The sequence below is a fragment of the Prosopis cineraria genome, unplaced genomic scaffold, assembly GCF_029017545.1.
Source record: "Prosopis cineraria cultivar Desert tree isolate PC_DT_omini unplaced genomic scaffold, ASM2901754v1 PC14, whole genome shotgun sequence".
Classification (NCBI taxonomy): Eukaryota; Viridiplantae; Streptophyta; class Magnoliopsida; order Fabales; family Fabaceae; genus Prosopis; species Prosopis cineraria.
This window is the reverse complement of record NW_026555345.1, coordinates 8,519,398-8,530,524: the sequence shown is the minus strand read 5'-3', so window position 1 is coordinate 8,530,524 and position 11,127 is coordinate 8,519,398. Positions and strand designations below refer to the sequence as shown.

The window sequence follows — 11,127 nt, the reverse complement described above, 5'->3', positions numbered from 1 at the left end:
TGACTTATAATATTGTACGACTTGCTAAAAATTTGATATTATAGGAATACAACAGAACCCTAGAACTTGTGCTTAAATTGAACTGTAATAGTCATTGAGGCCAGAGGAGAAATATAGCAATAATTTATGGATGATGTGCCAGAGATGATTGTGACTAATGAGATAACTATACACCAAACCAGATTTATAGGGTGCTGCTCTACATGATATGGCAAAGTTAATAAATGCATTTAAACGCACAAATACTCAATTTTCAAACTAAGCTTCTCATCTAAAGCAAACCAAATTACCATCCCATCAAAGTTCTTCTCACTTTGTCGACAATCTGACTTCTGGCTTGACTACTACCCAGAGGCAGCTCGCAACTTTCATCCAACAAAAACCTGTACACTTCCCACTGGCGTTTCTGTGTTGAATGTCTCACAACTTCAGCCTACGGTCAAGTAGAAAAAAAGAGATTTTATTTTAAGATTGTTACAAGACTTCGTTAAACTGCCGGAAAGTTTCACAATAACCTGAACTTCAAATCTCACCGAGAAGATGATTATTCCCAATGCTTTCAATGCCAATGTAACATCGTAGAATACTCGGGGCCTTCCCTTTCCTGATAACTCTACGGGATTAGCAACAAGTAGTTCTGTATCTGGACCTCGGTTCACAATACTCACCCGCAATGGGTGAAGCATCTCTTCTTTTAAGCAAGAACACAGAGCAGCTTGACTTTCAGCATCTATGATCTTTTTCCCATCTTTTTGCTGGACAAATAAGTCGATATTTTTAAGACCATTTGCACTTGCAGAGAATCGACCATAAGCAACCTGGTTTTTTTTAGGCAAAAACAAATGGCATCAGAAATCAAATGCAAAGAAAAAACAATATGCATAGACGGCCAAATAAGTCATTATGCCTGACCTATTGCAACAAATGGATAGAAAATGCAAGTTGGAATTATTAAATAGAAGAAAATCGATGACAAACAACTAAAGGTAAGTTTACAAAATTCAATGCTAATTTATCTATCAGGTTTTGGTGTGCTAACTAACCATGACTCACAAACAAGTAAATACCTTAATATCAGAGTCCTTAGATATTCTCATAATATCATAACACAAGCACTTCTGATCAGCACACTTTATCTGGAGCAATGTATGAGCTGGGCTCAATAAATTATCCACTACAACAGTAGGTTTCTTCAGTGTGCTCATATCTGGGCTCAGAGGATGCAAAGACCCCTTGTCTGACAGCTCGAGACTAAATAGCTCTTCAGCAATTACTGATGGAAGAGAAGAAAACCCCTGCAAACCTTCATATTCAGGCCCTGCCAACTGAAGTTCACAGGAGATACAGCATTCTCCTAAAGCAGCCATCAGAGAATCACACACATCATCTCGCCTCTTTTTTGTATGCAATAGCTCCCTGTTTTAACAAGAACTTATAAGATGTCGTACAATTAATCAGCATAAGCTACAGATATCCTGTTGACTGCTGAGAAAAATGCAGAATCAAATTGATATTTAACATTTATATGTTACAGCGGATGACTAAGTGCATCCAAATCGCCTCAATTGCCAAAAACAGTCATTACAATAATGAGGTCAATCATGAAAGAAAAGAGTAGAAGCAATTGACAGCTGAGAAAATAATGACAATGTTGCATATAGTATCCTATAATTTCAACGGCCTTAATTAAGAAATATCCTACTTCAATCAACAGAATTAGCCCTTTTATAACCAGAAAATGCAATTCAGGGACGCTGAACAAATCATAATATGTTGCAAGATGTAAGTGTTAAAATCATTAATAACTTCTTGAATGTCTATGCCATATATTGTCATTTGTCGAAGTACTTGATTCAAGCAGCAGCAACAAGACTTACCCCACTAGATGGGGTCAATTATATGGATTACATAATGCTATTGTACTCTATCAACAACCAAAACTTTGGGGTACAAAAATTAAATTGTTTATGAGATGTACAAAAATGGAATAATTACATCTTCAAATGTTTATGAAGTGCTGGCACAGATATCATATTTTGTCAAATGCTTCATATTGATATAATTTTAACTTGGCACAACGTTGTTATACTTCCTGTCATTCTTTGTTTTGCAAATGTTTTCAATTAAATTACTAGTTCAAGCTAATCAGTGTCAAATTGTCAAGGAATGGCAAGCTTACAGAATAATTTAAAAAAGAAGAGAAAAGAAAATCGGTTGGTCTTTTTGATATCTTTTAGTTAATCCTCGTAAGCATCTAGTAAGCTGAGCCAGATTTCAGTAATTTTGAAGTTTCACTTGATTCTTTTGAAGCTTGAACATCTAAATCAATATAATCCGGGTTTCTACGCCAGATTGTACTCTATATTTTTGCTATATACTTAAAAGTCAAGCTGCTGCATCACTAGTATGACCAAGAATTGTTCTCCGATAACATTGTTTACTTGGTACCTATCATGTAATCCTATATCATGACACATAACACAGTTCACCTGGTTCAATATTCTACTACTCTTATACAATCCAAAATGTTTGCTTATCCAAAAGACGACAGAATCCAATATCAATACATCTAGTTACACAATCGAAAGATGCTTACTAATCTAGAAGATGACAGAGCAACCAATATTAACATTAATTAATATATCCATAAAAGTAGTAAGAAACACATTATTCACAAGTTGTGAATGGTGTAATTCACTTCAAGCTTTATGCAAATTTCTGGGACCCACTCTAGTTAAAATAGAATATTAAAAAAATGCCCATGCCAATTTCACTGTTTTATTTGATATAAAACCATTGAATTAATGTTCAAGTGCCTTGGTATTCAGATAACTGTATTGAGGAAATTACACCTCAAGAGTGAAAAAGATACGGGTTGACAGCATCCAGAAACTCGATTGAATTATGTAAACTATTTACAAAAAGGAATTAAAGCATGCATTCAAATTCAAGTACTCACTAAACAGAAGACAAGACCAATATGCGTGTTTTTTTGCAAGATAGTGGGCTTACAATACAGAGGGGACTGTGTTATGCAGATGGATTTTTTTTTTCATTGGGGGAGGGTGGGGAGGGGGGCTGGTGCAAGTCTGATAAACAAGAATCTTATACTCACATGCCATCGGTAACAAAGAACAGGTCTAGGGCCCTTCCATCTGGCGTTGGCATCACTTTCACTCTTTGAATACTAAGTTCAAGGATGCAGAGGATTTCAGTAACATCTAAACGAAGAAAAATAGTGTCAGCCAATGGCATTTATATTTGGCAAAAGAAATGAATCAAATAACATTCTCTTCGCAAATTACCATGTAATACTCCTTTCTGGTCAACAACCCAAACTTTCAATAGATATACTGGAGCTGGTGAGGGACTACCAGAGTTCTTATTAAAGTCGAAAGAAAAAATACATGAAGGGCAAGACGAAAGGAGCCGGTTCTTCAAGCTGTCCCAATTAATATTTTGTGAACGAGGGTGGGGAACAACCCAAAATATGATGTAGCACCATCTTCCATCCGTTGAGATATCTGCAACACCATTAGAGTCAAATCTTTATATCCACTACTACAAATAAATTGACAAAGAAATCCAATAAAACAGCAGAAACGACTTCAACCAGGATGAGAGGAAAATAAATGAAGCAGACCAACAAAAGAAGCAGGAATTTCTAAACGAATGCTTTACAAACAAATTCTTGCAGTAATTATCTTCTCTGTTCAGTGAGAAAAACGAATAATCATAAATTGACAGTTTTTAACGTAGCCTATTGTTCCATGTAATTCTAAGAATTAAATCGGTAGATGCAACAGACACATGCTTCGGGCTTCAGCTTCTACTTGCAAGTTCGTGAAATGGATTGTCAACCGGCATCAAAATTTCTATGCAGTAGTAAAAATGACCGGCGTAAAAATACGAGGTAGCGGGAGTGAAAAAAGTAGATACTGTTGATAATTACACTCCCTCCTGCATGAGAAACTTACTGTAGATTGATCTAATTTACAACAGTTCTTGGTAAGATAGGAATAATAGACGAAAAATATCCAAACGATCCAAAGTTGACAAGGCAACAATAATATTCATGATCATTAGCAAGCACTAGTAGCGCCGCAGCCGCCCCTATTTCCTGCAAATCTCGAAATATTGAATACCTGCTCTAGTAATGCGAAGTCCAAACTCGAGGATGATTCTGCAGAGATCGCAACCAAGTCCAGCCTTGTCCGGGCAATTCACAGTAACGACACAGGGCTCATCGAAGTTCTTCCCAGGCTCGATCACAACGACGTCGTCCAACGATACTCCCATGACTGAAGAAGCTCCACACGATGTGATGCTCAGAGATGCCGGAATCACATAGCGGGAGCTCACGGCGGCCCTCCGGAGAGGGTTATTGTGTGGAAGAGAAAGGATTAGTTTTGACAAGTCTGAAATCTGAAGCGAAGCCTGTGATTGTGGCGGCTGGCTCCATTGATGATATATATTGTACTGGTGACTCCTGGGTGGCGGTTGTGTTAGGTGGGCCCAAGAGTTCTCATGTCCACGTCAGACTCCTCTGGCGGCCACACATGCAATCATTTTGTTTAAGACCCACGAAATCATGTGTGTTTTTTTATTTTTCAAGTAAATAATCATGAGTTTTCATTATGGCAGCGAATGTGACTCGTGCTCGTCAAAATACCATTTACTTTAGCTCCTTTTTCTTTTTCATTGATAGGTTTTCAAAAATAAAGAACTGCGGCGTAAAAAATAATTGTGGGCTCTGCTATGTGCAAAGACAAGGAAGAAGGGATTTTTTTTTTTAACTGAAAGGAAGAAGGGTTTTACTGGGGAAAATTTCAAGGTAGGATCAGGAATATGACATAATTACAAGTGAATTTTAAAAAATTTTAAAATTTTAATTTAATTTAGGAGGATAAAAATAAAAATTATTTTAATTATGAACAGACTAAATTACTCTTTATTTATTATGTAAAATCATTAATTGTTTATTTTTTATTTCATTTGTTAATTTATCAATATCACTTATAAATTATATATATTTACTAGACAAGCAATAAAATTAGTTGTTAATTTACTAAATTTATTTGTTAATTTACTAACATCAATTGTAAATTGCTAGCATGTCTTTGTAATTTATAACTGATGTTAGTAAATTAACAAATAAAATTAATGATTTAACAACTGATGCTGCTGCTAATAATTAAACAAATAATTTTAAGTTTTATATAATTATTAAAATATTAATTCATATAATTTGTAACTCATATTAGTAAATTAATAAGTATAGTAATAAAATTTACAATCATTAATTTTGTATAACAAGTACAGTTGAAGTTATTTTGAAAAAATTACATACAGATTCAACAAAACGTTATGTTAGTTATTAATAGAATTTGCAGTAATTAACTTTTTTATGTGAAATTTTAACATAATTCTCCCAATTATTTTCACTTTTATACCCCAGCATTGAATTGAAATTTCAAAGTTTTTTAAGACCAACTGATAATTATATCACATCCCTTATCATTACTCAAAATTCTCTCATTTTACCATTATCTATCATAATTTGAGCTCAAATAAAATTTCTTTCCAAACGTCAACAAGTGTTATTGTGTCAATTCTAGTAGAAGAGGTTATTATCACTTAAGTACAATGATTTAAGTTTAAGCCTAAATACAAAAAATGTCTTTAGAAGAGTTACACTCAATTACACCTTACAATGTTCTCAACTCAGTTGGACAATAATATAAAAAAAAAAAAAATCTTTCCAAAACACCCTTTTCGAATCAAGGCAACCTTGTCAATCTCATCCCCCATTGTACAAGCATTAGATTCATAGAATGTATCCAATGGAAGATTATGAAATTGAATTGAATAAGGGACACAATTAAAATTTACCTTAATAAGGGACCCAATAATTAAGAATAGTGGTCCTATAATGATGATAATTATATAGATAATGGCTCTAGCATGAGATATCATGGTCTTAGCCTCTAAAAATGAATATAAGTTGAGTCTACATTTTGTTTATGTAAACCACTAAAATGGAAAAAAATTCTAAAGACAAATTAAGTACTCAATGCTCCATTTGATATCAAATATAAGCCACCATATTTACTTAACAACTATTAAAAAATTTGTTAAAGATAATTTAGTTAAGTGATCAAATTTGTATTAAATTATAATTGTTTTCCTAGTTTCCCATGTGACATTCCTCCATAGTAAATTGAAGTATACCCAATTTATTCTCTAATTTCTTTCTCAAAGTTTTTATTTATCCCAAATTAATTAATGATATTTATGAAAAAACCATTTAATGATCCAACAATTTACAAAAGTAACTTACTATTTCAAACCAAAAAAAGTATTCAAAAGAAAATTATATTTAAAACTAGAGAGAGTATCATCATTTAATAATGAAAAACATAAATGCAGGTCCTTACAATTTTACTCAATTTTAAATTAGGCTCTTATAGTCTATTTGGCTTTAATTGAGACCTTATAGTTTATTTAATTAAGTTTTTTAATCCCTAAAAGTTAAAATCCTTTCATTTCACTTTTAAAAAAACAAAATTAAGAAATTTTATATTTTTATTAAATAATTATATGACTTTAGAATTAATTACATAATTTTTATAACTCAAAATTTATATACTTAGGTTGTCTTATAGATATTTTTTATACATGTAGAATTTTCATAAAAAATTATAATAAAAATATAAACAGTGAATTAAATCAAATTTTCTATTATTGATTTTAGCTAAAAGTATTAAACTAAATTTTCTACAAACTCTAAGGGTATTTTTGTTTCATAAACTATAATAATTCATTATTAATTTTAACCTTTAGGGGTCAATATATATAAAAGATGAAATTATAAGGGATTGGTTAAAACAAAATAAATTGCAGAAATCTAATTAAAATTGAATGAAACTGTAAGAACTTGCAAGTATATTTTTTCTTTAATAATTAATAAAATTATGGACAAAATGAAGTTACTCGTGAGTTAAGATGTTTCTATTTGTTGTATTTTTCTATTCATATTTATTACAATATGAGACCTATTTGCTTCAAATAATTGAGATGATAACATTGTATATTAACTACGGAGTATATCTCATTCAAAGAACTACAAATTATTAAATGCAAACCCAACTTGCCGGGGAAAAAAAAAAAAAAACTTGGGACTCCTCAGACACAAACATCTGAAATTGACCATTAACGTTGTCTCGTTAAATTAAAGACACTTAAAAGCGAAAAGTAAATTAATTAATTGATGAAAAAAGGACAAGTTACGTAATCATGAAAACTTCACCAGTGTCGAATTTGAGCCTTAATTCAGTTAACTGTGTATAATGGCCTTATATTGACAAAAGGGTGGGGGGCAAATCATTAGTCTTCATCTTCATAAGTATTCATAAGTAAACGGAATTCAAGATTAACACGAAAACTTCACTTCTTTCCTATCAATTCCATTATTTATAATCAAATTATTTAGAAGCATTATTATTTATGAGTGATACTCATAATATTATTAAAGTAAGTAAATTTTAATATATTAATATTAACAATGAAAGTTTGTTATACAATAAAAGATTCACATGTCTTAATTAAATTTAAAACAATTACATTAAGTATTTACGCTCTTCAGTTTAAAATATAAGCAATTTTTTTAAAAAAAATTGCATACCAATAAGGTCATCATACTCATAAAAATATATTTTTTTTCTTTTTACCCCTAATATCAATTACCAATATATTTCATAATGAGTGAGAAATAACTTTACACAATAATCTAAGTTAATAAATATAAAGAGTAAAATGAGAAAAATTTTACATCTACTAAATTGCTTATATCTTGAATTAAGATTAGCTGAGAAAAAATATACATATTTTGAACCAAAAAAAGTATGTTTTTTTTATAAACTTTTCCCATTACTAAATAATTTTTCGTGTTATTTAGTTCTTTAGTAGGTCTAGCAAATGCCTACAACCTACTTAGCCTAATCTAATATGTTTATTTAAAAATTAGGCTTATTCTTATAATCAAGCCTATGATTGTTCACAGAATGGGATAAGACCAAAAAAGCTCTATCCCATGACTGAAATGGAGAAGGTTGAGTGCAATAGTTGCCATGAGCTATTGTATGTTAAAGGACTAGCCACTGTTTATAGCAATCCTAGTACTTACACCCTGCTGCCTCTAATAACTGCATTTCGTGATAAAGTTGTGTCATAAATTGAGTGAATCTTATATGTGAACCTGTAATTATAAATATGTGAATCCTCAATTGTGCAAATGCAAACCCTTATTTGTTAACATGAGTTGACACCTTGTCTTTTGCACAGGAAATCAAAAACCTATATGTGAGAGTTGTGAGTTATATGGAAGAGGTGTATAAGAATTTAACTATTTGTTAATAAGTGAATATTTAGTTGTGAATATGTGAACTTTTACTTGTAAAAAAAGGTTGGCACATTGCATTTTGTGCAAGAAATCAAGGATCTACACGTGAAATATATCTCATATGTATCCTACTACTTCATATAAAAGCCCTACTAAATACCCATATTAAATTAGAAGGCCAAATCTATGTCGCCATTTACTAAGCAGCCAACATGTAAGATAACCACCCCATTTAAATCTCTCATTTCAGCTGAACAAGTGTATTTACCTTGTGCAAACTAGGGAGTTTCGATTAGCTCACCAAGCTCTTTCCTCCAACTCTAGCTCTTTCCTATTTCAACAACAAAGCTACACACATTAATCACAAACCAGAACAATATTCTTTTTTCACTTGTGCTGCCATTTCTTTGTTAGCATTTACTTCCACCACGCATCCCACATTGCGTAGCTCCATCAGTTGTTCAACATCTGCTGCTCTAACTTGTAATATTTTCCCTCTTATTGTAATTTTCTTTGTCGGAGGATCTTAGGCATGCATTAACTCACCGCATAACCTCTAGGAATTTTAATGCCTCCCACATCTAGCAATTTTCCAAACCTAACTCCCTCCACTTTCTCCTTTAAAGGTTGACTGTTGTTGATGAAACTTGAAATTTTCTTGAATTTAAAAGGAGAACATCAAGGTCTCTCAAAAAAAAAAGAATGAAAACATCGGGTATGAAAAAGACATAATATATATTTTCTTTTCAACATCATCCATCCTCTTTGCTCCAAGGCTCTAATTTTTTAAGGCTCCATCTACTATAAATTCATCTTGTTCCCAATTTCAGTTGACACATCAATTGAGTGCGGAGATTTCTTACAATGTCCTTTATTCTTTTTAAAGAATTCTTTCCTAACTCATACCATTCCCTAAAATGATAAATCTTTTTTAGTTGTTTCTCCTTAAAAATTTTATAAACCTGCAAAAATTAGCAATGCAATCAATGTAGATAACCATTAGATCAAATAAAGCAATTGCTTAGATTTGCCAACTACAAGCTTAAACATTGACAAGAAAAAATTCACATATTAACAAGTCCTAGTTTAGATATTTATAAGTAAAAGTCCATACATTGATAAGTTAAGGTTTAGGGATTAACTAGTTCATGCATTGGCAAAGTTCAAAAATTGACATCTAAAAGTTTGAATATTAGCAATTACAGGTTCAAAAATTGACAAGTAAATGTTAATAATTTATATGTTCAGATATTCACAAGTTAAGATTCATTAAGTGACATGTAAAAGTTTTGATTTTTACCATCAAAGGATCAAATATTGACAATTTCATGTTCATATATTAACAACTAATTGTTCATTTTTTGACAATTTAGTATCTTCTCAGGTATTGAAATTCTTTATCCAACAATCCCCAAAAAAAATTCAACTAAAAGTTCATGAATTTACAAAAAACATTTTTAGTAGTTGACTAAAAGTTCATGTATTTACCAATCAATTCCCAGTTGTCAGAACTACTTATTCACATAAATGACATCTTCAATCTTTGAACATTTCAAACAATAAGTGAATACTCAAGTAAAAGACTGTGGATACTTGTATATAACTTGTTAACAAAATCCCCAAATTCTCAAGAACCATTCAACAGAATAAAAATATTTCAACACAATGCAAGGTTTTACATCTAATAAAGAGATGTTAAATCACATATTTTACTCACCTGGAAGCTTGTAAATGTGAAATCTTCTTACAAATGGGTCTTCAACGGCACTAAAACAAGTTGCACTTAAGAACTAACAACCTCTACCTCTCAATGGTGAAGATAGAAGTAATAATTTAGGCCAAATCTGACAAGCTAACCTGAATAAGTAAGAATGAACAGACAACTTGTGGCCCACTGAACCTACTTGGACCAATCAAAATGAGTAGGTTTTGAAGAGAAAAACTGATAGACTAAATTTACGAGCCAACCTATTTTTAATGTAAATGGGTGGGACAGGCTATGGGTTACCCCTTAGGTCACCCATGCCGTCCTCATTTACAATAAACACAAAAAAATTAAGGAATACTACATTTAAGTTTATCACAGGAGCCCCCATTAAAGTCTAAAGGAAAAGTGAAAAACACTAGCTTGACAACCACTTTACTCATTATGTCTCACTCTTAGGCTCACGCTCTACACTCATTTATTACTCACTACTCATTGCCTCACAGCTTACTCACTTAGTCGAATGACTCTTCATCTTTCTTTATTGAACCCTTAATAGCTGGTTGTTGTGAGTCTCGATCTCATCTCCCAGACCAAACCTAGTCACACAAACCCACGCTCCTACTCAATCTCATCTTTCATGGACTTTTAGTGCTCAACTCCAACTACTCATGTTCGTGTTGCCCTTGTTTCTCCTAGTGCTTCATTCGTTCATTACACTTATTCATCTACCAAGTAATACTGAGTAAGTTAACTCTTAAATCTTAATTGATTATTGTCTTTGGCTACTTCCATTCTTCCCAACAAATACTCCAACTTGGAGTCTCAATTCTCAAATAGTCAAAGTCACTCTCTATCAATCTCTTAACTCTATTGACTATAATAGTGTAATGTAAAACTTGAGACGTGCTTGGCGGCATTTTTTTAAAAAACTTTATCATTTTTTACTTAAAGTCTATTTGTTAAGAGTTGTGTATAGGTCATTATGTCTGAAATTATGTTTTTTCAAATGATTTTTGTG

General features: G+C 31.9%; 1 protein-coding gene across 1 annotated transcript; it reads right to left on the bottom strand.

Annotated features, from left to right (window-relative positions):
• Positions 1-4,450, bottom strand: LOC129292078 (ACT domain-containing protein ACR9). The gene is made up of 6 exons (XM_054929596.1): positions 4,146-4,450; positions 3,306-3,524; positions 3,116-3,221; positions 1,068-1,416; positions 534-818; positions 1-433 (listed from the first exon to the last, which is right to left on the bottom strand). Exons 1-6 carry the CDS (start codon positions 4,297-4,299, stop codon positions 287-289), a joined length of 1,260 nt encoding a protein of 419 aa, XP_054785571.1. The 5' UTR covers positions 4,300-4,450; the 3' UTR covers positions 1-286.
• Positions 4,451-11,127: the final 6,677 nt, after the last annotated feature.

Coding starts and splice junctions, on each gene's coding strand:
- LOC129292078 (XM_054929596.1), bottom strand. CDS start 4,299: ATGGGAGTATCGTTGGACGACGTCGTTGTGATCGAGCCTGGGAAGAAC. Junction 3,525..4,145: donor ACTTCGCATTACTAGAGCAG/GTATTCAATATT, acceptor ATGGTGTTGCAG/ATATCTCAACGGATGGAAGA. Junction 1,417..3,115: donor TTCTTTGTTACCGATGGCAT/GTGAGTATAAGA, acceptor TTGTTAAAACAG/GGAGCTATTGCATACAAAAA.